This window comes from Capricornis sumatraensis, chromosome 17 (assembly GCF_032405125.1).
Source record: "Capricornis sumatraensis isolate serow.1 chromosome 17, serow.2, whole genome shotgun sequence".
Taxonomy (NCBI): Eukaryota; Metazoa; Chordata; class Mammalia; order Artiodactyla; family Bovidae; genus Capricornis; species Capricornis sumatraensis.
In genome coordinates this window covers 57,701,630-57,729,332 of record NC_091085.1, presented here as the reverse complement: position 1 = coordinate 57,729,332, position 27,703 = coordinate 57,701,630, and the positions used below count along the sequence as shown (strand labels likewise).

The window sequence follows — 27,703 nt, the reverse complement described above, 5'->3', positions numbered from 1 at the left end:
GTACTAAAGGTGTTTTTCTGCAGGCTCTCTTCCACCATTCCCACCCTTTTTAATAACCACCTCCCTGCTGGTATTCCAGAAACTTTTCCACTCTTAAGCACAACTCCCAAACTCAGTGCTTTTAAAAATCAGTAGCTTATAAGTAAAACTACATATGAGTGTACATTAGAATTCTAACTACAAACTCCAAATTTTCTATTTATACTCATTCACTACAGTTCTAATTAAGGCCACCTTTTCTTGACATTTCTTACCTCCAGGTTACTACTAACACATCTGCTGGAACAAAAACCTTTAACTTTTACCCACCCTTAACTAAATAAATAAATTACACTATTTGGGAATGCAACAACTTTATTGAGAGAAAAGTGCAATGTAATGTATGGAAAGCTTAAAAGGGAGAACCTAAAACACCTCCCCTCAAGCGCAGGACCAAGTGCAGAGTGGACTCTTTCTGGATGTTGTAGTCAGACAGGGTGCGCCCATCTTCCAGCTGTTTCCCGGCAAAGATCAGCCTCTGCTGGTCTGGGGGGATGCCCTCTTTGTCTTGGATCTTGGCCTTGACGTTCTCGATGGTGTCACTGGGCTCCACCTCCAGGGTGATGGTCTTGCCAGTCAAGGTCTTCACGAAGATCTGCATCCCACCTCTGAGGCGGAGGACCAGGTGCAGAGTGGACTCTTTCTGGATGTTGTAGTCAGACAAGGTGCGCCCATCTTCCAGCTGTTTCCCGGCAAAGATCAGCCTCTGCTGGTCTGGGGGGATGCCCTCTTTGTCTTGGATCTTGGCCTTGACGTTCTCGATGGTGTCACTGGGCTCCACCTCCAGGGTGATGGTCTTGCCGGTCAAGGTTTTCACGAAGATCTGCATCCCGCCTCTGAGGCGGAGGACCAGGTGCAGAGTGGACTCTTTCTGGATGTTGTAGTCAGACAGGGTGCGCCCATCTTCCAGCTGTTTCCCGGCAAAGATCAGCCTCTGCTGGTCTGGGGGGATGCCCTCTTTGTCTTGGATCTTGGCCTTGACGTTCTCGATGGTGTCACTGGGCTCCACCTCCAGGGTGATGGTCTTGCCAGTCAAGGTCTTCACGAAGATCTGCATCCCACCTCTGAGGCGGAGGACCAGGTGCAGAGTGGACTCTTTCTGGATGTTGTAGTCAGACAGGGTGCGCCCATCTTCCAGCTGTTTCCCGGCAAAGATCAGCCTCTGCTGGTCTGGGGGGATGCCCTCTTTGTCTTGGATCTTGGCCTTGACGTTCTCGATGGTGTCACTGGGCTCCACCTCCAGGGTGATGGTCTTGCCGGTCAAGGTTTTCACGAAGATCTGCATCCCGCCTCTGAGGCGGAGGACCAGGTGCAGAGTGGACTCTTTCTGGATGTTGTAGTCAGACAGGGTGCGCCCATCTTCCAGCTGTTTCCCGGCAAAGATCAGCCTCTGCTGGTCTGGGGGGATGCCCTCTTTGTCTTGGATCTTGGCCTTGACGTTCTCGATGGTGTCACTGGGCTCCACCTCCAGGGTGATGGTCTTGCCGGTCAAGGTTTTCACGAAGATCTGCATCCCGCCTCTGAGGCGGAGGACCAGGTGCAGAGTGGACTCTTTCTGGATGTTGTAGTCAGACAGGGTGCGCCCATCTTCCAGCTGTTTCCCGGCAAAGATCAGCCTCTGCTGGTCTGGGGGGATGCCCTCTTTGTCTTGGATCTTGGCCTTGACGTTCTCGATGGTGTCACTGGGCTCCACTTCCAGGGTGATGGTCTTGCCGGTCAAGGTCTTCACGAAGATCTGCATCCCGCCTCTGAGGCGGAGGACCAGGTGCAGAGTGGACTCTTTCTGGATGTTGTAGTCAGACAGGGTGCGCCCATCTTCCAGCTGTTTCCCGGCAAAGATCAGCCTCTGCTGGTCTGGGGGGATGCCCTCTTTGTCTTGGATCTTGGCCTTGACGTTCTCGATGGTGTCACTGGGCTCCACCTCCAGGGTGATGGTCTTGCCGGTCAAGGTTTTCACGAAGATCTGCATCCCGCCTCTGAGGCGGAGGACCAGGTGCAGAGTGGACTCTTTCTGGATGTTGTAGTCAGACAGGGTGCGCCCATCTTCCAGCTGTTTCCCGGCAAAGATCAACCTCTGCTGGTCTGGGGGGATGCCTTCTTTTTCTTGTATCTTCACCTTGACATTCTCGATGGTGTCACTGGGCTCCACCTCCAGAGTGATGGTTTTACCAGTGAGGGTCTTTACAAAGATCTGCATTGTCTGTTGGAACAAAAAAATAACACAAAAAAGAGCCCCACCATTTAGCAGTTAATTCACAGCTCAACAAACACCTTATGTTAAAAACTTCACTATTTACCAGCCAAACAACTAACTTGCCCAACAACTCACAAGCTTGACAAGCTCAAAAACAGAGTTTCAGGTACTTAAGAGAGAAAAGCAGGGAAGCCTGACCCAAGTCAATTCACGGGCCTCACTTATCCTCCCCCTCACTGGATGTCTGTCCTTTGTCAATATTGCAGCGTCCACCCCAGGCCCAAACCCTGTGTCCCAAGACGAGTAAACACCTCCCCACATACGTGCCGGGAGATGGCCCCACCCTAGATTATGAGCCCACAGAAAGGCTGACGTCTCCTAACTGCAGGGGCCAGCGCGTCCCCTCCCCCATCACGGGCGTAGGACGGCTCAGTGGCGTCTGCAATTAATAGCCAGCCCCCGAAAAACAAGAAAGCTTGTCGTGCTGTAGCCCACAGGCTTGCAGAGTCGGACACGACTGAGCGAATTAACACCACCACCGCGACAGGAAATCGAGTAGTCGCACCTGTCAAACCGTGACCTAATATTCGACTCCTTCACACACTACCCAACCCTCGTCCCACAGAAAGCTGGACCCCGCCGCCATGGAGACTTCATGGGCCTCTCGCGTTCACTTGACACTCACAGTCCCCTCCCTACCCCCCCATCCTCGCGTCCCACCTCAGAACCAGCTTCAGAGCCTGCCTTCTCCCACTGAGGGATCGGGAACGGCCGCCATTTTGCCGCGTTCCTACCCCTCAGGGCCACCCTGCTGCTCGCGCGCCCGGGGGAACTGTAGGCCCCGGATGCCCCTCGGCCCGCGGTGGCCGGTGAACCACCCGCGTCCCCAGCGGCTGCACGGCCGCAAGACCCCCAGGACCCCTCCTCACCAATTGGTGTTGGTGCCAGCAGCGAACAGAAGGAGACGAAGACTGAACTCCCGGTCCGGACGGAACTGCCTGCGCCACACCCGGGGCTTCCTTATATAGTCATGGGCAGCCCCGCCCCGGTAGATTCTTCCGCAAAAACGCCGGGAAGGGACTACTTTTCGCAGGCCTCCCACCCTCTAAAGAGAAAAGCAGTCCCCCAGAATCGACTCATTCTCCTCCTAAGATGCTCTCTTATGAAGACTGGGGCTTTGGAACCAAGTCTTCTGGGGAGCGGGCGGCCGTCCTGAGCGGCCGAGCGGAGGGATCAGCGCGTTCGCCGAACAGGAGACAACGGAAGCAACCGGCCCTCGACTTGCCCGGAAGGAGGTGGAGAGCGGCAAGCGCGAAAACCCGGCACGGATTTATTTGGGCGTCCGGAATGGTTTGTCCAGCCAACCGGGCCCGTTGCCCCCTCCTCTCAGCCCAGACGGCCCCCGCTGTTGGCTAGACCCGCCCTAGGCGGACTGTGGTCCGGTCTAGCGCCTCAAGCCGAGCCAGGGTCCGGGTCCCCAGGTGCGCACGCCTCCCTGCCCCTCCCCCCACATCGCTAATAAAGAGGGGTCTTTATTCTGGATCTACTTTAGACAACGACACTATTTCCCTAACCCCCTTATCTTCAGCCCGTCGCGAGGCCTCCCCGGGGGTCCAGCCCCCAACTTGTGGCGGCCGAGCCTGTCCTCCACCGGGCGGGCACCAGGACAAGGTGAATGACTCGGCAAATATCAAGGCTACGGTCTAAAGCCCGCCTCAGACAGGTTGTCAGAACCCTCAGGAATTCCTCCGAACAGGAATGAAAAATGTTTCCAAGGGAGAAATCCCTATGGCAGGTGTACATTGAATTTTGAAAAGAAAAGCACAAATTCCACACAGCTGTGTAAAACTCTTTGAGCTGGACCTGGAAGCTGATAGAACTTTCCAGATTGTTCTTCCTGGTTTGTGCTTCATTTGTAAACACGGAGGCGTCAGGATTTGAATTCTGTTGATATTTACTTGAGCTCAGAAATCAAACCTGTTTAAGCCCAAGACTTTAAAAAGATATTAATTGAATCTAAGTTCTGTTTATTCCTGGGGGTGAAATTAATATCCCAAACATAAAACTTAATTCTATAGGCAAATTTCATTTGGGTAAAAGAAAGATTACCAGTTAGAGCTTTTTTATTTTTTAAGACAACGTATTTTGTGATTGATCTCTATGTCATTTCTGCAGCAGATTTTTAAACGTATTTAAACCATATGAATATGGTGAGACCTTAAAACACTTTAACATGTTTACATGAAATTTACAGTGAAAAATCTTCCTCGTGTCTGCAGTTTCCCAGCTACTGTTCTTTCTGGACTCTTCTAGAATATTTCCTATTTCTATAAATGAGAGGAGGGTGTTTTTAAGTTTTTACCGCTAACTCCTTCAAAAATATATGTATATAGAAAAAGAGGCAACCAACTAAGAAATATTCTGCCGTTAAGAAAAGACTACATTCCTGCTTGAGATTATGAACATTACATAATTTATACATAAAATGTGAATAAAAACAAAACATATATTTTCTTTGGTAACCCATATATATGTAGTTATGAAAAAGATCCAAGCGGTTTTCTAAACAGCCTTTAACCTCGGTCAATTTTTAACATTTTTCAGAATGAGTTTATTACTGGGAAGTTAAAATTTTAAATGTCACTTTTCATGTTAGTAAAGCCTAGGTGATAGGGACTAAGAGACAAAGCTGGTGATTAAATAGTTAATCCCCTAGGGGATTATAAGAGAAAAGAGTAAGGGAGATCCTTGTAAATTAAGGGGTCTTTCACTCAAGAAAGCAGCTTGGCTTAACCACAAAAGCAAGCAGGCTTGCTCAGCAATAAAACCATGCAACAGAAGCATCAGGCAGGCCCCCAAACCGATGAAACAATGGTAGAATGAGACCCACATCCTGCCCACTGAGCTCAATAACTTATGATTCTTAGGACATGCTCCTCTGGGCACATTAAAAAATATAAAGAAAGGGTGACATTATACTGAAACCTGACATGTTTTACCATTTGTAGTATATGTTACCACCTTTCTGCTCATCTCTATCATGCCGTGACTATCCTGACTCGACCATGTAGGGATAAGAAAACTACACTGCCCAGTAGGGAGGAGGTACTGATGATGGCAGCTTTACGTCTACTTGAGAATGAGGAAGATGGTCTTCCCCCCCTCCCCAATTTTCTTTTGATTATAAAACTGTAGCCCACTAAGTACCTGGTGCGCAGCACCGTCTCACCCAGCCACTTGTAAGCCTTACAATTACCTTAGTCTAATAAATCACTTTTTATTTATCACTTTGCCTCTCATCAAATTTTTTCTGTACTGAAACTTACAGAACTGGAGCTCCTTAGGCCCCCTTCTCCCTGCAAACCAGATTTCTGTGGTTTCACAATGACTTCTAATACAGATTTCTGCGAAAGTTATTTCTAAATTTTTGGAAAGGGGATTTAAAGGAACAGAACATTGAGGCTCTAGGTTTTGGTTGTTTTTGTTCCCCCCACCCCCCGGCTCCCTAAATTTCAGAAAGAAATTTACAGAGGAACAAAAAGGTGAGGTTCTTTCTCAGATGACCAGGACTGGCTTCAAACCACACCCTGTTTGCTTTGGGCTGTTCCTTTGCTGCAAGCCTTGTGATTCATGCTGTTTAAAGCCTGAGTCACAAGCTTTGTGACATAGTTTTTTTCAGAATCCAAAAGGTACAGAGAAAAACAGGCCTGATTTCAGAGACATGGGAGGAAAGAAGGATAAAGAGGAGAGGGAAGAGGGGCTCAAAGGAGAGGGAGGGGAGGGGAAGGGAGAATGGGCCACGGGTTATCTCCAAAGAGAAAACTATATTCTTATGAACTGAAAACACTGATGTTGTCTCTATCAGAAGAGTTCTCTACCCTTGCAGTCTCTAATTTAAGTCTAATTGTGGGTTTCGTTGAAGCAAATAGAAATAAAAATTTGCCCAAGGTCTAGCCCTGAGGTAAGAGGGAGGGGAGAGAAAAATGACCTTTCCAAAGACAGGTGGTTGCTATTTCTCTGGAGCGGTAATTTTCAACCACGAGAGATTTGGCCCATGGGTGGGCATTTGACAATGTCTAGAGACTTTTTTTTTTTTTTTTTGCCCAACACTAGGCTTGTAGCATCTCAGTTCCCCAACCAGGGATTGAAGTCAGGCCACAGCAGTGAAAGCATAAGTTCTAACCACTGAACTTCCAGGGAATTCCCAGGAGCCATTTTTGGTGGTCACACTATGGTATTGGGGTTGAGGGGTGCCACTGATATCTAGTGAGGAAGGCCAGGGATGCTGCTAAACAATCTGCAGTGAACATTCCCCCACAATACAGAATTAACTTAGCCCCCAATGTCAGTAATCCACTGTGTTGACAAACCTTGCTCTACAGAGGATTATTGTTGTTGTTACAACTGCTTTTCTATTTGCTGAGAAGGGCTCCTAAGATTTAAATGTCCTACTTGGATTCAGTAATCCAAGTCACGCTCCTAAAATCCCCTGACCTAGAATGCAATGTGCTAGAACATGCCAGAAGCAGGATGAGTCACTGGATCCATTTTCAGTTTCTTCCACCCACTTATCCGTCCTTTGCAGACACCCCAGAAAGGATTGCTTCAGAGCTGGCACCAATGGAAGAGTGACAGGCCCAGCAACAAGGCAGAATTGGCAGGCAGGCACGAGCATGTGATGAGCTGAGCTCACAAAGGGCCTGGGTGTTGGGCTGCAGGAGATTGGACTGGTGCCTGTTTGTCTGCCTGCCTTTCCTCCTTCCCCCAACAGATTCAGTTCCCTTTGAAGGTCACAACATTGTATGGGACTTAACTCAGCATCATGAGAATGTCCACAAAATGACCAACAAACGTTTTTCTCCCAAGAGAGAGGGTGAAATCCGAGAGCTAGATGGGAAAGTTTTGCCTTACAGTGTCATCAGTTATATAACCATAAAAGGTTGTCAAGGAAACCTACTGCTTGGGGGAAGAAAAAGAGAAGCCCTAGAGACTCTGCTCCCTTCCCTGCGTACATGTGTGTATTTGATTGTCCAGCTTCAAAACAACCCATTTCATAAACCACCAGTGAGAAAATCATACTGAAGTTCCAGTCCCCAATTTTGCCTAGTATAGGAATGTTAAGCAGTTAGTTAACTTATTGGGTCTTTGCTTTGTTTTGTGTTTTAATTTGTTGTTTCTGGATTGTGGCAAAATACTCACAAAATATATCCTCTTAACCACTTTTAAGTGTAAAAGTCAGTAGTGTTAAGTATATTGTAGGGGAGGAAAAATTATTTTCCTTTTACCCTTCTAAGTTCTTAGCCAAAACACCTGTAATGAAAGACCTGGCAAGAGATATTAAAGACAGTTAATATTAACAGTTTATTAACATGCACACCTCGTGTATGTTAGTGAGATACTCCAGAGGGAAAATGTGTCACTCAGAGAGGAGACATTAGAATTTAGGCTTACATACCATTTTAACAGGCTTCCCAGGTGTCTCAGTTGGTAAAGAATCTGCCAGCAGTGCTGGAGACTGGAGTTTCATCCCTAGGTCAGGAGGATCACCTGGAGAAGGCAATGACAACCCATTCCAGTATCCTTGCCTGGAGAATTCCATGCAAGAGGAGCCTGACAGGCTACAGTCCATGGGGTCCCAAAGCAACTAACACACACATCATCTTAATATAGAAAGGTCTCTTCAGTCAGTTCAGTTCAGTCGCTCAGTCGTGTCAGACTCTTTGCGACCCCATGAATCACAGCACACCAGGCCTCCCTGTCCATCACCAACTCCCGGAGTTCACTCAGATTCAAACTCATGTCCATTGAGTCAGTGATGCCATCCAGCCATCTCATCCTCGGTCATCCCCTTCTCCTCCTGCCCCCAATCCCTCCCAGAATCAGGGTCTTTTCCAATGAGTCAACTCTTTGCATGAGTTAGCCAAAGTACTGGAGTTTCAGCTTTAGCATCATTCCTTCCAAAGAAATCCCAGGGCTGATCTCCTTCAGAATGGGCTGGTTGAAAGGTCTCATAAGGGAGAGTAAATTATTTTTACTGGGAGAACAGAAGAATAGATAGAGATATGACACTGAACTTTAGTTCAGTGTCATTTAAGTCTCCCCTATGTCAAAAGCCAACCTTCTCTGATTAGTTAAACTCTTGGGAAGAGGATCTTGGACCACTGAGCTCCTTTTGAAGGATCTGTGTTTGGCCAGATAAGGGGAGTTCAGTGAAAACCTCACTTTGCTGTTTTTCAAGTGCCAATAGCTCAAAATAATATCAAAGGAACATATTTTCGGGTGGTATATTCTTCTACCTTTCAATTTTCAGTTCACATGCAACCATCACCACCATCTGTCTCCACTCTTCATCTTGCAAGACTGAAACTCTGTACTCATTAAACACTAACGCTAATCCTTCACACCCAATCCTTGGTGACCATCATTCCTTCTGTCTCCATGAATTTGACTGGTTTTTTGTTTGTTTTTTACTCCTGGAAGAGTGTATGCAGGGATGTTAGTTCCTTGACCAAAGATGAAACCCCTGCCCCCTGCAGTGGAAGGGTGGAGTCTTACCCAGAGGACCATAAGGGCAGTCCCATGAATGTGACTACTTTTGGTACCTCATACAAAGGGCTTTGATTTTTTTAAATTGTGAAACCAGATCTAATGATTGGAAAACATTTTTTCCCCCAAAGATTCAAGACATCTTTTCTAGAAAGCTCCATTTCCCAGCACAAGCCTTGTTCTTTCTTCCTTATGGTGTTTTTTTCTTAATCATTGTGCCATTAGAAATATTTAATCATAAGATACACAGTAAAACAGAAGCATACGATTCATTTCGTGTGAGGTCTGATAACTTTAAAAATAATCTCAACTTTTTTTTTCTCTTAAAACCTTGTTGACATTTAGGGAGAAATAACCTTCATGGAATTTACTTACAAAGAGAAGCTGTCACCGGTATTTGACTCCCTAACTGGTGAGTCATTTCATGAATTTCAGTTTCGTCTCAAAACATGAGGGCTGTGCAGAGTCAGATCCCTCCAGCTCTAAGTTGAGCTGTTTTTATGATTTAAAATATGAGGTCAGATCAAATGAGAGAAAGGATTTGATGGCTGACAAAGAACTGCCAACCCCACAGAGTGCAACAGGATCCCTTTCTTTTAATAAAATAGCTTTTATTTTTAATGATAAAATACATACAGGGTACAAATATAGGTTGAAAAGGTTTGTGCACCACAGCCATTCATGCATTCATTTGTGGCCTGTTGGGGAGGAAGCGGGAAGCAAAATGCTGCCTCCTCAAACTGCTGGTTTCCTTTTTGGGTGGCTGCCTTTGAAAAATGGTCGTTACTGAGAGCAGAAAAAAGAGCAAGGGCCAGCACAGTTGCTCAGACCTTTGAAGGGCTTCCAAGCTTGCCGTCTCACGTCCTGGAATGAGTCACCAGGCCTCCAAGCTTCTAACTGCAGTCAAATGCCAGGAAGCAGGGGGTAAACTCCCTAAATGATTGTTCTCACTTTTGCTGTGGTTTCAGTCATCACGTCAGGTTTTGCCTTGACATGTTTCTTGTAACTGTTTCCTTTTGCCTCTTCTAACAGCAAAGGTCCATCTAGTCAAGGCTATGGTTTTTCCAATGGTCATGTATAGATGTGAGAGTTGGACTGTGAAGAAAGCCGAGCACCGAAGAATTGATGCTTTTGAAGTGTGGTGTTGGAGAAGACTCTTGAGAGTCCCTTGAACTGCAAGGAGATCCAACCAGTCCGTTCTGAAGGAGATTAGCCCTGGGATTTCTTTGGAAGGAATGGTGCTAAAGCTGAAACTCCAGTACTTTGGCCACCTCATGCGAAGAGTTGACTCATTGGAAAAGACTCTGATGCTGGGAGGGATTGGGGGCAGGAGGAGAAGGGGACGACAGAGGATGAGATGGCTGGATGGCATCACTGACTCGATGGACGTGAGTTTGAGTGAACTCCGGGAGTTGGTGATGGACAGGGAGGCCTGGCGTGCTGCGATTCATGGGGTTGCAAAGAGTCTGACACGACTGAGCAACTGAACTGAACTGAACTGAACTGAACAAAATTACTTGGGAGTGTTAGGGAATTAAGCAAGGGGAGATCACATCTATTGTCAAAATCTCATTTTCATGTAGTGACTGGAGGAGTAATCCGTTCAGTCCCTCAATCATGTCCAACACTTTGCGACCCCATGGACTGCAGGACGCCAGGCTTCCCTGTCCTTCACCATCTCCCAGAGCTTGCTCAAACTCATGTCCATTGAGTCAGTGATACCATCCAACCGTCTCATCCTCTGTCATCCCCTTCTCCTCCTGCCTTCAGTCTTTCCCAGCATCAGGGTCTTTTCTAATGAGTCAATTTTTCACATCAAGTGGCCAAAGTATTGGAGCTTCAGCATCAGTCCTTCAAATGAATATTCAGGGCTGATCCTTTAGGATTGACTGTAATACCTCCTGTTATAATCACGTCCGAGGTGTTTGTATGGTGAACACCTGCAGAAATTGAAGTAAAATGAAATCACGAAAAAAGAGATACTGTAGTGGAGATGCCGGGGATCGAACCCGGGGCCTCATACATGCAAAGCATGCGCTCTACCACTGAGCTACATCCCCCTCCCTCCTCAATGTGGTTTCCGAAGTTCTCTGCTATAGTCTATTCTTTAGATTTTTTTTTTTCAAATAAAATTTTGTATATTTAAATGGGTGTTGCAGTTTAGCAAAAACAAACCAAAATAAATCCGGACTTGACTTTTATGTTTCTGAACTAGGCCTGTGGTTCATAGCTCTGCAGCCAGTAGCCGAAATTCTAACTGATACCAGAACCAAGGAACAGAAGGAGACAGACCTGTTCGTGAATGTTGCTCCTCACAATCAGAAAAGAAGGAAAGGAAAATAAAGAGTTTCTTTCCAATGAATAAGGACTTGCCCCCACTATACTCTCACCCAGAAATCTCTAGCTTCTTGTTCTTTACAATCATTCCAACTTTCGGTGACTTATATTTTTATCTATGTATAACTGAAAAAGAATATATATATGCATGACCTTTGCTATACACTTGAAACTAACAGAGCACTGTAAATTAACTATACTTTGATGAAAATGGAGTTTCCTTCAAGTCAACAAGTTGCCACTCACCGGTTAGGTGAGAGACAAGGAGAACGCAGAAAACTGAGGCTTCACCTTTTCCCACCAGCACTTGAGATTTCCTGGTAGGAAAGAGTCACTTACTATGATGTGCAGAACACACCTGAAAATACCCTGCTACCTCAGTCCTCAACTGATCATCTCTCTTCCAGTCTGTGGATACCTGAAACTCTTCAAAGTCCAAATGAACTGGTGCCCAGGACACTGGACCCAGCAGCTGTGATTTCATTATCTTAGCTCTCCGGGCCTTCTCTGTGAAATGGAGATTTGAATAGTAACTACTTCATAGAGTGATTGTGACCATTGAATGATATACAGAGAAGGTTGATCTTTTTATTTATTTATTTTTTCATTTTCATTTTGACTCCAGAAACAATTTGTTTTGGGTTATAGCCAACTGACAATGTTGTGTTAGTTTCAGGTGAACAGTGAAGGGAGGCCGCCATACATGTACCCATTCTCCCCCAAAGCTCCCTCCCATCCAGGCCATCACATGACATTGAAGAGAGCTCCATGTGCTTTTGATTGTTATCCATTTAAAATATATAGTGTGTACATGACCTTCCCAAACTCCCTAACTATCCCTTCCCTGTGGCAACCGTGAGTTCATTTTCTAAGTTTGAATCTCTTTCTGTTTTGTAAGTAAGTTCACTTGTATCATTTCTTTTTATATTCCACATATAAGGGATATCAAATGATACATCTCCTTCACACAGAGAAGGTTTAGAACAGTGCCTGGTACAAGACCCGTGCTCTAAAATGCCAGTTCTCATCATTAAAAATGCTGTTATAGGAAATAGCAACCCACTCCAGTACTCTTGCCTGGAAAATCCCATGGACAGAGGAGCATGGTGGGCTACAGTCCACGGGGTCGCAAAGAGTCGGACACAACTGAGTGACTTCACTTCACTTCACTTCATGAACTCCAGCAAAGGCCTATTGCTTTGCATAATCACCCCATGTGTGGACTGATGCTTTGCTGATGCTGTTTGGTGAAACAGAGAAAGAACAGGAGGGCACTGGGGTGCAGTGTGGAATGGGGCTCTGTAGAAAGCCATTGTCTAACCTTATTCTCGTAGCTCAAGGGGACAACCACAAGAGCGACCTTACCTGAAGAATGGAAGAAGGATAGTGGCTTCAGCGGAGGTATTCTGGACCTGGCTTGGAAGCCAGTTGAGGGGTTGTAGTCAGTTCAGTAAGTGTCCCTGATTGCTCTGCTCCAGACAAACCCGATCACGTTTAAAATTCATGTGTAAAACTTAGAATCAAACCCATGCTCCTAACTGTGGCCTTTAAGGCTCTCAGTGATCTGGCATCTCTGTGATCTGGCGCCTGGGGGACCCTGCCCCATCAGTGTCCCTCCCATACTCCCCTCCTCTTCTCTAGGAGAACTCTAGCCACACACCTGTCTTTGCTGTTCCTCAGGCAGACCAGACTCCCTGCACCTCAGGGCCTTTGCACTTGCCATTCTCTTGGCATGGAAAGCAGATATACTCATGATCATCTTTTTCTTACTGTCAGGGTCCTCAGAAAGGCCTTCCTGACTAACTCTCTAAAAGGATCTGTGGGGATATCCCTGGCAGTCCAGTCTTTAAGACTTAACTCTCCTACTTCAGGGGGGCGGGTTTGATCTCTGGTCGAGGCAATAAGATGCCACCTGACGTGCTGATGGCCAAAAAAAAAAATTATTTTTTTAGGTTTTTAATAAAAAAGGCACCCATGAATCCTTTGCATTCACTTTGATTTGTTTTGATTTTCTTCATAGTATATATCGGTCTCAGAACCTGTTTTTACACTGTGTTAATTGTCTGTGTCCCTAACTTGGTAGGTTCATAAGAGCAGAGCCTCCTCTGTCTTGCTTTCTGCTCTATCTTCTGTGCCATGAACAGTGCCTGGCAGACAACTACTCAGTAGATATTCATAGAATTAGTGTGAAACAAATAAACAAAAAAAAAATGAACAGACAAATAAATGAATGAAGACTAGGAGCCTGGGGAGAATGATAGCTATATTTAAAAAGTTCAGTCTCCAAGTGAATTAAGAGGAGAAAACGGTTCGGTTTAGAGTCGCTCTGTTTCAAATCCATTAACATTTTCTGAAGGCCAACCTCTGAGCCGGTGCAAGACCTAAGAAGATGAAATATTTGCAGCAGAGTGAGCATCTTCTGGTTTTAGAGGGAAACAGTTTTATTTGGGGAAACCATTATATAAACCAAACACTTGACAGCGGCGTTGTGGCATGCCGGAAATGGAAAATTCCGCTTCAATGTGAGAACTTTTTCTTTCTTGTAACCAAGGAAAGAAGTGAGGGTGCTCGTGGGTGACTGTAACCAAGCAGTTAACAAGACAACCGCCCGACCAAATCTCGCTTGCTTGCCAGGTTCATTTTTTAAGAGAAGAGTAAGGAATTTTTCGGAGAAGGCAATGGCACCCCAACTCCAGTACTCTTGCCTGGAAAATTCCATGGACGGAGGAGCCTAGTGGGCTGCAGTCCATGGGGTCGCTAGAGTCAGACACGACTGAGCGACTTCACTTTCACTTTTCACTTTTGAGAAGGAAATGGCAACCCACTCCAGTGTTCTTGCCTGGAGAATCCCAGGGACGGGGGAGCCTGGTGGGCTGCCGTCTATGGGGTCGCACAGAGTCGGAGACGACTGAAGCGACTTAGCAGCAGCAGCAAGGAATTTTTATGAAAGTTGAGGCATTGGCTTGAAAAAGAAATGAAATTAAAATACACGCGGTAGAAAACAAGTCGCCTCCCCGTCGGGGAATCGAACCCCGGTCTCCCGCGTGACAGGCGGGGATACTCACCACTATACTAACGAGGACTAGCCCTGTCAGCAGCTTTTCAGCTCAGCTCTTAAAGGTATACTCAGTGTTCCTTAGCGTTCCTTAACCAGTGACGTGTTCTAAAAGGTTAAATATCTCATCTTTTCTTACAAAATACAAAAAGGCAAAGTTCCACTTCATTTAATTCCGTCTTAAGAAGTCCGTTTCCTCCTCTGCTCATGATTTAGTCGCGAGGGTTCTGAGAACAGAAATTAATAAGCAGCAAAAAATAACCAGCAAAAAGTAACCAACAGACGTCAACAAACGTCTAACAGAGGTAGTTTAGGAAATGAAAGAAATGGAGTCAAGTAATTCTTGGACTTGTCGGATTTTTCCAGTCGGGGAAGTGTGAGGAAATTCCCATACTGTCTTGGCTTCCCTTTGATAGTACTTGAAGCTGTTTTAAACAAAGAAAATGAAATCCTTTTATTAATTCGAAAGAATAATTTCGTATTGTTTTCCCCCGACACAGGGGGAAAGCGGGGGGGAAGAAAAAACATCACTGCCGAAACCCGGGATCGAACCAGGGACCTTTAGATCTTCAGTCTAACGCTCTCCCAACTGAGCTATTTCGGCTACTGCTGGCATAAAGCTGCCTTTCTTTCCTCCTCGTGATCTATGGGCCCCGCGTCATCGACCAGGAGATCCGCTGCTGGGGGACCTGGATCAGCCGGAATGCACGCCTTTCAGGATTGCCCCGCACCTCCCCCCTCTCGTCCTTCAAGGTCGTCGCCTCCGAGAAGCTTTCCCTGACCACGCCTCCCACCACTACCCCAGCCCTGTATTGTTCACTGTTAGCCTAGGTACTGTTTTCCTTGTCCACCATCTGTTGCCTCCCTTCCCCAGCGAGAATGACAGATCCACGACGGGCAGAGAAGTCATCAGCCTCGGTCACTGCTGTATCGCTTAAGGCCGACAACAGTGCCTGGCACTTAATAGGTGCTTAAAAATATTAGTTGAATCTTACCTTTCTCAGAGTTCCGCTTTCTCAGGATCTCTTCTCTGAGCAAAAAGATAAGGTCTCCCCTTGGGTGCAGCTCCCGGAGCAGCCCAAGGCATAGCAAGGATGCTGACCACGCCAAGGCGTGTGGGATGCCTTATAGGCCAGATTGTGGCTTTCCTCGGGGCAGTGACTCAAATCCAGACTCTAAGCATAGCCACCTCACCCGTGACACCTGCTCAGCTTCAAGGCACCAAGAACTCAACAGGTCGGCCTCCAGGTTCGGCTCTCTCTGCTTCCCTGCCCTTTGGGAGATGGGTGGGTAGGGAGTACTGTTTGAGAGAAGTTGAGCAAGTGGGTAGGTCCTTCATGATGTGAAGTCGTTTAATAAGTGTTTGCGAAGCAGTTAATATCTATGTGATCCAGTCACAAATACGGTAACAAAATAGTTCCTTGTGATAGGAATGGTAAGAAGCAAAATAAATGGTAGTGAAGGGGTGGAATACCTGGTTATGGGGGCAGTAAGAGGAAGGGAATGCTGGGAAGACTTGGAGCAGGAAGAGCCCGCTGAGGAAGAGCCTCTGGAGTAGAGGCAAAGCTGATGCAAAGGCCCTGGGGCTGAAAGAGTCGGGCTGTTTGTAGGAATGGAAAGGAAGCCAGTATGGAGGAGGCAGAGAGGGTGAGGGGGCAGAAGGTAGGAGGCAAGGAGAAAGAGGTGGACAGAGGCCAGGTCTTGCCCGTCTTGAAGGCCATGGTAAAGGGTTTGTACTTTCTTCTGTGTGGGAAAGCCTCTGGGGAGAGAGTGATATTATTTACGTCTTAAAGTCTCCCTTGGCTTTCTTGTGGAGAATGGACAGGAGAGACTCAAGTGGCAGCAAGAAGACCAGTGAGATAACAATACACCAAAGCAGCATCTCCAGAATTCCTTCAGGAGAGAGGAGATACGGCAGGAGACCCTACTGCTACTTTTCATGAAAGCATAGTAGTGTATCAACTTGATAAAATCCAGTGTGGAAGAAAGGAAGGAAGGAAGGGAAGGAGAGTGAAAAAATCTACAGTCCACGGAAGTACAGGATTTTGGAAAGGCAGAGTCACTCTCACCTTATCCCAGTTTTCCCCAGAAGTAACCAGTGTCTAGACCAGATTGTGATTTATGTGACCTTAGACAAGTTATTGGACCCTTTCTCCGGGCCTGCATTTCATCTGTTTAATATCATAAACTGACCCCCACCAGACTTGCTGTGAGGACTAAATGAGTGCACACCTGCTAAGTGCTTGCGCATATTATCCTGTACGCGATAGGAGCTATATAACGTGTGCTCTAGTTGTCATTAATTGTGATCAGATCAGAAATGTAACCAAGACGACATTGCTAATCAACTATACTTCAATATAAGATTTTGTTAAAATTTTATCGAATTATTAAGATATAATTATTTAACTGTGTAAGTTTATGGTGTACAATGTGATTAGATACATTTATATAGTCTGAAATTAACCACAGTACAGTTTTTCATTATCTGACACAATAACCATTTCTTTTCTTGTCATGATAGCATGTGAAATCTGTTCTCTGAGCAATTTTCATTTTAAACTATAGCCATAATGTGTTAAAATAAATTTTCTTAAACATTCAAATATGAATACACTCACTGCATGTTTATTCTTACATAAAGGAGGGCTTATACTGCTTCTGGTTGAGTACCAGGTCCTTTTCACTGTGTTTTTGGGGCCACGGACATCATGTACTGGTCACAAACGCGATTAGCATGGCTTTCGTTTATCTATCCGTACACTGTTTAGGGAGACATTTTGGAGATTATAGTGAATTTTAAAACGTCTTATTAGCCTCCCCGTCGGGGAATCGAACCCCGGTCTCCCGCGTGACAGGCGGGGATACTCACCACTATACTAACGAGGATGCAACTTGCTAAGTGTTTTCCAGCCGGACTCATAAAGAAATACCATTCTTTCGCTGCCACATGCACTCAGCACTACAATCTCCACCCGCTCAGTGCTGGGCGTCCCTGGCTAGCGGGCTCCTCGGGATGTGGACCTATTTGAATTGGTAAAGGCACTCACGGACTGAATTCTGAGTGTCCAGAACGAACGCCATGTTTGGAAAAGAGAAAAATGTGATTTCCTATATCCTCATTCCAAGAACACAGCCTTCCGAGAGAGGGGATGTAGCTCAGTGGTAGAGCGCATGCTTTGCATGTATGAGGCCCCGGGTTCAATCCCCGGCATCTCCAGGTTTTTTTTTTTCTTCTCTCTCTCCCTTTTTTTTTTTAACCACCTGCTCTGGATCAGTCCGGAGAAGGCAAGGGCAACCTACTCCAGTACTCTTGCCTTGAAAATCCCATGGACGGAGGAGCCTAGTGTGCCGCAGTCCATGGGGTCGCTGAGAGTCGGACACGACTGAGCGACCTCACTTTCACTTTTCACTTTTATGCACTGGAGAAGGAAATGGCAACCCACTCCAGTGTTCTTGCCTGGAGAATCCCAGGGACAGCGGAGCCTGGTGGGCTGCCATCTATGGGGTCGCACAGAGTCGGACACGACTGAAGCGCCTTAGCAGCAGCAGCAGCTGGATCAGTCATACAGCAAATCAGGAAAGGGGACCTAAATTCTCAGGATCATCTGACTTAAGAAGTGGGTTTCATTGGAGAGGGCAGTGCTAGTCAAATGCCCCTGGTCTCAATCACAGATGCCCCTGTCCCCTCCCCTGATGATTCCCATTCAGGTCAGCAGGGAGCCTGCGGTTTTAAACTAACACTCCTAGTGATTCGGGTCATCGAGCAGTTGGAAAACACTAACTTTCTAAGGAGGGTTTTGCAACTGGCCATTCATTCATTTAAGGACTCCTAAGCACCTAGTGGACACACTGAGCACCTACTGTGTGCTTCGGTAGTGTCAATTACCCTTGAATCCCCAGATATGGCATGCAAGATTTCACACCCCTCCCAGACTTGGTATTCCAGTTTAGAAAGCTAGCAATAAGCAAGGAGCAGTAAATCTTATGAAGACAGTAATAGTAATGACATGGAGACTAAAGGGGGAGGATGTGGGAGCTGCCATAGATAAAGTGTGTGAGTGGCGGGACACTGCAGAAACAGAGGACATAGCAGATGCAAAGGCCCTGAGGTTGAGAGCAGTGGGGGATGGAATTTGCCTTTAATGAATGAGAGTAGAACAGAGTTCACTTCCACTGTATAACTGTAAGGGATTTGATTAGGTCATATCTGAATGGCCTAATGGTTTTCCCTACTTTCTTGAATTTAAGTCTGAATTTTGCAAGAAGGAGTTCATGATCTGAGCCACAGTCAGATCCCGGTCTTGTTTTTCTTGACTTTGTAGAGCTTTTTTCGGCTTCCCAGGTGGCTCCTGTGGGTAAAGAATCCATCTGCGTGCAATGCAGGGGAAGCAGGCAGACATGAGATGGATCCCCAGGTCAGGAAGATCTCCTGAGGAGGGCATGGCAACCCACTCTTGTATTCTTGCCTGGAGAATCCCATGGACAGAGGAGCCTGGTGGGCTACAATTCATAGGGTTGCAAAGAGTCAGATATGACGGAAGTGAGTGACTATGCATAGAACTTCTCTATCTTTGGCTGCAAAGAATATAGTCAATCTGATTTCGGTATTGACCATCTGGTGATGTCCATGTGTAGAGTCATCTCTTGCGTTCTTGGAAGAAGGTATTTCTTCTTGACCAGTGTGTTCTCGTGGCAAAATTATGCTAGCCTTGGCCTTGCTTCATTTTGTATTCCAAGGCCAAACTTGCTGGTTACTCCAGGTATTGCTAGACTTTCTACTTCTGCATTCCATTCCCCTATGATAAAAAGAGGATCTTTTTTTGGTGTTAGTTCTAGAAGATCTTGTAGGTCTTCATAGAACCATTCAACTGAAGCTTCTTCAGCATTAGTAGTTGGAGCATAGACTTGGTTTACTGTGATATTAAATGGTTTGCTTTGCAAACAAACCAAGATCGTTCTGTTGTTTTGGAGATTGCACCAAAAACTGCATTTCGAACTCTTGTTGATTATGAGGCCTACTCCATTTCTTCTAAGGATCCTTGCCCACAGTAATAGATATAATAATCATCCACTATTTGTCACAGTGGAATTGACAAATAGATTCAAGGGATTAGATCTGATAGAGTGGCTGAAGAACCATAGACAGAGGTTCATAACATTGCACGGGAGTCAGTGATCAAAACAATCCCCAAGAAATAGAAATGCTAAAAGGCAAATTGGCTGTTTGACAGGGCCTTACAAATAGCTGAGAAAAGAAGAGAAGTGAAAGGCAAAGGAGAAAAGAAAAAATATAACCATCTGAATGCAGAGTTTCAAAAAATAGCAAGGAGAGATAAGAAAGCCTTCCTAAGTGAACAATGCAAAGAAATAGAGGAAAACAACAGAATGGGAAAGACGGGAATACTGCAATGGTTGCCATTTCCTTGTCCAAGGACAAGAAAGTTAGAGATACCAAGGGAACATTTCATGCAGAGATAGGCACAATAAAGGACAGAAATGGTATGGACCTAACAGAAACAGAAGAGATTAAGAAGAGGTGGCAAGAATACACAGAACTAAACAAAAAAGATCTTTATGACCCAGATCACCACGATGGTATGATCATTCACTTAGAGTCAGACATCCTGGATTGATAAGTCAAATGGGCCTTAGGAAGCATCACTACAAACAAAGCTAGTGGAGGTAATGGAATTCCAGCTGAGCTATTTCAAATCCTAAAAGATGATGCTGTTAAAATGTTGCACCCAATATGCCAACAAATTTGGAAAATTCAGCAGTGGCCACAGAACTGGAAAAGGTCATTTTTCATTTCAACCCCAAAGAAGGGCAATGCCAAAGAATGTTCAAACTATCGCATAATTGCTCTCATTTCACATGCTAGCAAGGTCATGTTCAAAATCCTCCAAGCTAGCTTCAACAGTATATGAACAGAGAACTTGAAAAGGCAGAGGAACCAGAGATCAAATTGCCAACATCTGTTGAATCATAGAGAAAGCAAGAGAACTCCAGAAAAACATCTACTTCTGCTTCATTGACTATGTTAAACCCTTTGACTGTATGGGTCACGACAAACGGCGGAAAATTCTTCGAGATGGGAATACCAGACCACTTTACCTGCCCCTTGAGAAATCTGTATGCAGGTCAGGAAGCAACAGTTAGAACTGGACATGGAACAACAGACTGGTTCCAAATTGGGAAAGGAGTACGTCAAGGCTGCATATTGTCACCCTGCTTATTTAACTTATATGCAGAGTACGTCATGAGAAATGCTGGGCTGGATAAAGCACAAGCTGGAATCAAGAGTGTCGGGAGAAATATCAATAACCTGATATGTAGATGACACCACCCTTATGACAGAAAGCAAAGAGGAACTAAAAAGCCTCATGATGAAGGTGAAAGAGGAGAGTGGAAAGCTGGCTTAAAACTCAGCATTCAATAAAACAAAGATCATGGCATCTGGTCCCATCACTTCAAGGCAAATAGATGCGGAAACAATGGAAACAGTCACAGACTTTATATTGGGCTCCAAAATCACTGTGAACGGTGACAGTAGTCATGAAATCAACACACTTGTTCCTCGGAAGGAAAGCTATGACAAACCTAGACAGCATATTACAAGGCAGAGACATACGTATAGTCAAAGCTATAGTTTTTCCAGTAGTCATGTATGAATGTGAAAGTTGGACCATAAAGAAGGCTGAGCGCCAAAGAATTGATGTTTTCGAACTGTGGTGTTGGAGAAGACTGTTGAGAGTCCCCTGGACTGCAAGATCAAACCAGTCGATTTCAAAGGAAATCAGACCTGAGTATTCTTCGGAAGGACTGATGCTGAAGCTGAAACTCCAATACTTTGGCCACCTGATGCGAAGAACTGACTCATTGGAAAAGATCCTGATGCTGGGAAAGATTGAGGGCAGGAGAAGGGGACAACAGAGGATGAGACGGTTGGATGGCATCACCGACTCAATGGACATGAATTTGAGCAAGCTCCAGGAGATGGTGAAGGACAGGGGAAGTCTGGCATGCTGCAGTCCATGGGGTCACAGAGACTTGGACACAACTGAACAACTAAACAACGGGAGAGGGTTGACTCTTCCAAGACACTGGAAGACCTGTTGCAGGGGAAGGATGTGATATGTTTTAAATGGCTCCCTCTGGCTGCCACGTGGAAAATTCATCCTAGTTGGGCAGAGGGGACCTGAGCCCAGCCAGGAAGCCACTGCCACGGCCCAAGTGGGAGCTGGTGGTGGCACCCTGGCAGTGGAAGTGGGGGTGACCCAGTAGTGGAAGTGGGAAGCGCAAGGGGCAGATCCTGGAAGCGAACTAATAGATATAGACCTGGCAGGTGGCTTAGATGTGGGCAGAGGAGTAGGGGATGCCTCCTAGTTGGGGAACACTCGGGCCATGCTATGGAGAAAGTAAATAGTTTTGGAAATATTAACCCCCATGTATCTTTGTTGTTCTGTCTTATGTATGTATATTATGGAATGTATGTGTTTTTTTGGCTGCACTGCAAATCTTGCAGGATCTTAGTTCCCTGACCAGGGATGAAACCTGGGGCCCAGCAGTGAAAGTGCAGAGTGCTAACCACTGAACCACCAGGAAATTCCCGAATTTATGTGTTTCTATTTGTGCAAGTTGATTCAGGGCAAAGACCTAAGTAAAAGAAAACTAATCAACTTCTATAGGCTCACTGTGCCCTGTATCACCACTAACACGTTTGTGAGCATCTACCCAGACTAGTTTCCACATGCATGCGTGTGTGTGTTGAGTGTGCAAGTACGCAGAGGCAGGATGTTCCCAGACCCGCCCCCCCACCCAATATGGAGATTCACCAAAAGAATGTACTAGACTCAGCATACAGCTGTTGTCACTTAGGATTTATTACACAGCAATGTAGACTGTTGTAGACTGTGGGGAGCTGACCCCGCCAGCTCCACAGGAGCCAGCTGGAGCCCTGGGGGCCCTCCCTGGCTGGGGCAGGGGAGGGGCTTGTACCATACCGGCAGGGAACGAAGAGCAGAGGAGGCCCTGGCTGCTCTACAAGGGACTAATGTAGTCCACAGAGCATGTTTAAAACGGGACCAGCGTGGGAGATAAATCCATTTTCTATTTTGTAATAAATATTTAAGAAAAGTCACCCTAGGTTGGACTGCCCAGGATGGCAGCAAACTGTGCCCAGGATTGAGCCGAGAGGGTGCCCCAGGGCTCCACCTGTCCCTGGGTGCAGTCTGGAGTCAGGGTGGCCACAGCGGACCCTGATTGCTGCCAGGCCCCCTCGGCCTGCAGGCAGGAGCCGTGTCAGTGGTCACGGGTGGGCGGCCAGGCTTTCTCAACATCAGCGTGCACGGCCTGTGGGAGCCACTCAAGGTACTCGGTTAGCAGGTCTGCAGAGAAGGGAGGGAGGGGGGGTCAAAGTGGCTCTGTGCCCGCCCACCAGCTGCAGGGCAGACCCTCCCACCACCCCAGGTCCCCTGGGTGGCCCCATCCCATGGTCCCCCCAACCCTCTTGCTGTGGGACACCCGCCCTGGTCAGGCTCACATTTGGGGTTTTTGCTCCAAGCCACCAGCAAGGCATCTCGGCAGTTGGCTTTCTCGGCAACAAGGGCTCTCAGGAGGCTCTCTGTCCTGGGCTGCAGCCTGTGCATGGGATGCAGGACATGGAGCATCTTGAAGTCCACTGCCAGGCCAGCCCTGCCCATGAGGTCTCCTTGCCTCCATCTCACTAGGGGTGCTGGGCGGATGAAAGGATCTAGACTCCATCACCTCCCACCACTTGCCTCGGATCCACCCACCCAGACTGCTTCTGTACTTTCTGCTTGTCTCATTTAGAACCTTCCTCCAGACCTCTGCCTGCCTCACAGCCCTGCCTCCTCTGAACCTGCTCAGTCAGGCTTTCCTTTTCTTTCCCTGCCCGAGGCCTCATTCCCACGTCCTGCTCTGTCCTTTCGTGGCTGGGCCACCAACTGCCATTTGTACTAGTTGTTCAACCTCCCTGCACTGGAACATCGCACAGGACATGGTCGTGGCTCGATCCCAGCACGAGAACACGGCCGGCACAGAGTGGATGCTCAAAACCAAGTGCTGGGTGAATGACCTGGTAGGCAGGGGCTCCTGGAACCACAGCCCCATCGTGAATCCCCGGGGAGTGCAGGTGTGTGTGCACACCTGTCTGCCTGCTTCTGGTGCCTCAAGCCCCTTGCCTGGTCTGGGGTGCCAGCCTCAGGAAGAGGGAGGCAGCTTCTTGGGACTGGTCCATGGGCAGAAAGAAGAAAGACAGGAGTGTGTGTGCTTAGTCGCTTAGCCATGTCTGACTGCGAGCCCATGGACTGCAGCCAGCCAGGTTCCTCTGTCCATGGGGATTCTCCAGGCAAGAATGCTGGAGTGGGTTGCTATTCCCTTCTCCGACCGATCTTCCCAACCTAGGGATTGAACCCAGGTTTCCCACTGTGCAGGCGGATTCTTTATCATCTGAGCCACCAGGGAAGCCTAAAGAGAGGAGCAGGGATAAGCCGAGACCAGGAGGAAGGGCAGGAGGAGGAAGATGAAGGGTGGGATGGGGGTGGCTTCATGCTCACTGGGCAGAAGCCCCCAGGGGCACAGGTGTAGCCAGGGCACAGGTGTACAGGGTGCCTCCTGCTTGGACCTGGCAGCTCTATAATAGGCTGACTTGTTGTTTAGTCACTAAGTCATGTCTGACTCTCTGCAACCCCGTGAACTGAAGCCCACTGGGTTCCTCTACCCATGGGATTCTCCAGGTAAGAATACTGAAGAGGGTTGCCATTTCCCTCTCCAGGAGATATTCCCGACCCAGGGACTGAACTCACGTCTCCCGCATTGTGGGCAGATTCTTTACCACTGAGCCATCTGAAGCCAACAGGTTGGCTAGTTATCTCCCCAAAAATCCATGTCTGCCTAGAACCTCAAGATGTAACCTTATTTGGAAAGAAGGTCTTTGCAGATGTAATTAAGACAAAGTCAAATAGGAGAGAGTGGACCCTGGATCCGATAACCTGAGAAGACACAGAGACAAGGGAAAGCCATGGGAAGAGAGAGGGAGAGGCTAGAGGGATGTGGTGGCCAAGGGGTGCCTGGAACCACGAGGGTGGGAAGAGGCTAGGAGGCTCCTCCCCTGGAGCCTTCAGAGGGAGCGCAGCCCTGCTGACACCCCAACTTTGAACTTCTTACCTCCAGAACTATGAGAGAATACACGTCTGCTGTTCTAAGCCCCTCAGTGGGTAGGGATCTGTTACGGGAGCCCCAAGACACAGCTCTTCCACCACCTGCCTGCCCCGATGCTCCCAGGGAAGCCCATACCTGGCCCATGTCTTCAGCATCGTGCTGGGGCTGGACAGCAAACAGCCCTTGTATGAGGCCAGCTTGGGGAAGACCTGGGGAGAGATCACAGGACAGTGGGGAATCCGGGGCTCACGACCTGCCCATGGTGTGCCAAGGAAGAGGCCAAGGGAGTTGTTGGGCTGCTTACCTGCCCCTCCAGGAGAACCCGGGCAAAGTGTTTGTAGCAGTCAAGGCCTTCTGGAAAATCCAACTGGACAGCCGGGAGCGGCCAGCCAACGCGATCTGGAGCACAGGGGCTGGTGAGCGAGGGGCCGCGATGGATCCCCACGGCTCCCCGCTCAGTCCCATCCCCACCCATCTGCAGGGTCCTGCAGCCTGGGATGACACTGCCCAGGGCGCAGACACTTCCCAGGGCACACAGGGTGGGGAACCACATGTCTGGAGCCCAAGGCCACTGGGAAGTCACCCTGACTCACAGAACACGCTGGCCCGGTGACACAGCATCCGGCCCCTCTCGGGGCAGTAGGCGGGGGGCGGCTCCTCCAGGGGCCTATCAAACTGGCAGTAAGAAGGCAGCAGGACTGGGATCCACTGCATGTCCGCGGCTGAGACACCTGGGGGCCCGGAATTAGGGGCAGGGTCTCAGTGAGGGGCCTGTGGGCTCTCCTCACACAGGTTCGGTGACACAGCTCACCAGAGGAAGGGGGTCAGGTGAGCGTCCAGCCAGTTGCACTACCTTTCATGTACATCTTGGTGGTCTCCACGATCTCCTGGTAGACCACAAACTCAGGGAGCTCCTTGAAGAGCACAGAACTGGGGTGGATGAAGACAGGGTCGTTGAGGAGCGGGGTCTGCAAGAGAGACGGTAGGTGGGGATGAGTCTGGGAGATACATGAGCAGCGCGTGAGGCTGACCCCTGTGAATTCAGTTACACTCTTGGCCAGAAAAGCAGGACAGCATCCATCAAAAGACAAATGGCTACACCGGCAGGGTGTGTCCACCGATGGAGTGGGTAGCCTGCTGGGAGAGGTACAGACACAGGCTATAGTTATGACCTGCCCAAAATGGGACACTGAGCTATAAAAGCCAGTGTAAAAGGCCACACAGTGCAGGATCCCATTCATGGGAAATGCATTAGAACAGCAAATCCATGTAGACAGAAAGTAGATTCAAGGGGTGTGGAGATTCAGAGAAAATGTGGAGTGATACGGTGATGGGTACAGGGTGTCTTTTTTGGGGGAATAAAAATGTTTTGAAATTAACTATGGTAATGGTTACACAACTCTGTGAATAGACCAGAAACCTCTGAATTGTACATTTTACAGTGGCGAGTATGGGATGTGCTTTCTGTCTCTGTTCAATGAAGTTGGGGGGAAGCTCACGCCCAAAGGGAGAAGCGGCTGCATTGCCATTTCACCTTGGTCCTAGGTGGGAACTTTCCTGCGGGCAGTGGGACCAGTGACCGAGAACGACAGGCCCACCCAGAGCCAAGGGTCTCCCCAGCTGCCACTCACAGGCATCCTGACACTGTCCAGAGCCAGGTGTCTTAAGCGCCCAGGCTGCTAGGACACGAGACAGACGGGAGGATGAGGAGGGCAGGGGCCCTGGGCATGACTGCCCCACTGGCCATTCCCGAGCCAGCGGCAAACCTTGTAGGCGTTCTTCCACTTGTCGTCCACCAGGTCCTCGCTCTGGACTTTGCGGGCCAGGTGGTCACCCAGGCCGGCTGTCACAATCTGCCGCAGGTAGGTCACCTGGTTCTCGTTAGGTGGCTGCATCTTGGGGTCCACGAAGAGCCCGGCCTCAGGGCACATGGTGTTGACTGAGAAGAGAGCCAGGTGTCAGGACAGCTAGGCCCGGGCTGGCTCTGCCTGGCCTCAGCCACTTGTGTATCTAGGCCCCTGTGCACAGAGGTTGCTGGGAGACAAAGCCCCCAGTGGGGCAGAAACAGCTGCCCACACATGTCTGCTCCTTCCTTGGGACAAAACCCCAGTTTCCTTGTGGGCAGCAGACTATGCTGAGACAACGTGCACCCGCCTCCCTGTCGGCCTCGGGGCAGGGAGCACACCCACCCAGGAGACACAGTGCACAGGCCATGCTCTCTGAGCAGGACAGTGTGGAGACAGACCATCTCTCCCGAGGGCCCTGTGCTGCGGAGCCCTGGCGTGAGACCCAGGGCGAGGCCTCCTCCTTCTACACAAGAAGGATCTGAAGCCCATTGTGCACCAGGGAGAAAGGAGATGGGGCTTTGGGCCTTGCTGTGTGAGTGGGAGGGAGCAGAAGGGTGAAAACAAGAAGGACCGGGAAGGCAGGAGGGAAGAGTGGGCTTGTGGATCTTAGTTCCCTGACCAGGGATGGAACTTGTGCCCCTTGTAGCAGAAGCCCCAAGTCCTAACTGCTGGACTGCCAGGGAATTCCAGGGCTTTCTGTTATGAGGTTTGCAATGTAGATCTGTCTTCTCTAGAAAACCTTCAGTGAAACCCATGTTGTTTAACTTAAAAGAAAAAGAAGAAGGAAAAAAAGGGGAAGGAAGCAGATCCCTGGGCTGGACAAAGAAGATCTGCCACCCACACCAGGCCCTGATGTGGTTTCAAACAGGTCTGGGCCTCACTGTTCAGACTAAACAGGAGTGGAAAATGCGGAGCTGAACTGCCACCTGCTCCCCAACTTCAACAAGAGAGGCCCCCTCCACTGCTGGAGAAACAAACCAGGGTTGGACCCTACTTGAGAGTACAGACCCCTAGATGTGGCCACTGGGCAGGAGGTGCAGCCAGCAGCTGGTCCACACTAGACCTGGGACAGAGGGCAAAGAGAGGGACATCATCAAGGAAAAAAGGAGATTGACATACAACCTGATGAGAGAGTGTCCAGGTATCACTGCCCTGCTCGTGTGCATGTCCTCAGAGGACCACACAAGTGCCACACACTACAGTCAATTTTATTGAATATGTAAATTCGCAAAATGAGAACTGACTATATGTAGATGACATTGCTCAGAATGTCAACAGGGTCAAGTTCTCTGCGGGGTGTTGCCCAAGGATGGGAGGAGGCAGAGGGTGGTGGGGGGCCGTACCTGCGGTGGTCAGCTGGCCTCGCAGGCGCCGGATCTCCATCATGGCCTTGTACCGCAGTCCGTTGGCTTCGCAGAACTGGGGTGAGCAGCCTGCGTACTCGCAGGCTCCCACAGCGCCTGTGCGAAGAGGAGGGGAGCACTTGCTTGCTGCCCTGCC

General features: G+C 48.1%; 2 protein-coding genes and 5 non-coding genes across 7 annotated transcripts in view; 1 reads left to right on the top strand and 6 right to left on the bottom strand.

The window, feature by feature from the left end:
* Nucleotides 1-357: 357 nt before the first annotated feature.
* On the bottom strand, nt 358-3,285 carry UBC (ubiquitin C). The gene is made up of 2 exons (XM_068989915.1): nt 3,163-3,285; nt 358-2,239 (listed from the first exon to the last, which is right to left on the bottom strand). Exon 2 carries the CDS (start codon nt 2,234-2,236, stop codon nt 392-394), a length of 1,845 nt encoding a protein of 614 aa, XP_068846016.1. The 5' UTR covers nt 2,237-2,239; nt 3,163-3,285; the 3' UTR covers nt 358-391.
* A 7,482-nt stretch (nt 3,286-10,767) lies between these two features.
* Nucleotides 10,768-10,839, bottom strand: TRNAA-UGC (transfer RNA alanine (anticodon UGC)). The gene has a single exon. It is a non-coding gene; the product is annotated as a tRNA-Ala (tRNA).
* A 3,287-nt stretch (nt 10,840-14,126) lies between these two features.
* Nucleotides 14,127-14,198, bottom strand: TRNAD-GUC (transfer RNA aspartic acid (anticodon GUC)). The gene has a single exon. It is a non-coding gene; the product is annotated as a tRNA-Asp (tRNA).
* A 504-nt stretch (nt 14,199-14,702) lies between these two features.
* Nucleotides 14,703-14,775, bottom strand: TRNAF-GAA (transfer RNA phenylalanine (anticodon GAA)). Its single transcript has one exon. It is a non-coding gene; the product is annotated as a tRNA-Phe (tRNA).
* A 2,213-nt stretch (nt 14,776-16,988) lies between these two features.
* On the bottom strand, nt 16,989-17,060 carry TRNAD-GUC (transfer RNA aspartic acid (anticodon GUC)). Its single transcript has one exon. It is a non-coding gene; the product is annotated as a tRNA-Asp (tRNA).
* A 259-nt stretch (nt 17,061-17,319) lies between these two features.
* Nucleotides 17,320-17,391, top strand: TRNAA-UGC (transfer RNA alanine (anticodon UGC)). Its single transcript has one exon. It is a non-coding gene; the product is annotated as a tRNA-Ala (tRNA).
* Nucleotides 17,392-22,088: 4,697 nt separating this feature from the next.
* The window catches only part of DHX37 (DEAH-box helicase 37), a 30,726-nt gene continuing 25,111 nt past the window's right edge, over nt 22,089-27,703 (bottom strand). The window contains exons 20-27 of the mRNA XM_068989914.1: nt 27,547-27,663; nt 26,123-26,295; nt 25,210-25,324; nt 24,950-25,087; nt 24,661-24,755; nt 24,492-24,565; nt 22,717-22,814; nt 22,089-22,561 (exon numbers count right to left, since the gene is read on the bottom strand). Of these exons, the coding sequence (XP_068846015.1) occupies nt 22,476-22,561; nt 22,717-22,814; nt 24,492-24,565; nt 24,661-24,755; nt 24,950-25,087; nt 25,210-25,324; nt 26,123-26,295; nt 27,547-27,663 (896 nt within the window). The 3' untranslated portion in view covers nt 22,089-22,475. The remainder of the gene's footprint in view (nt 22,562-22,716; nt 22,815-24,491; nt 24,566-24,660; nt 24,756-24,949; nt 25,088-25,209; nt 25,325-26,122; nt 26,296-27,546; nt 27,664-27,703) is intronic.

Bases quoted from the DNA above. Each gene is read 5' to 3' on its own strand.
- UBC (XM_068989915.1), bottom strand. From the start codon at position 2,236: ATGCAGATCTTTGTAAAGACCCTCACTGGTAAAACCATCACTCTGGAG.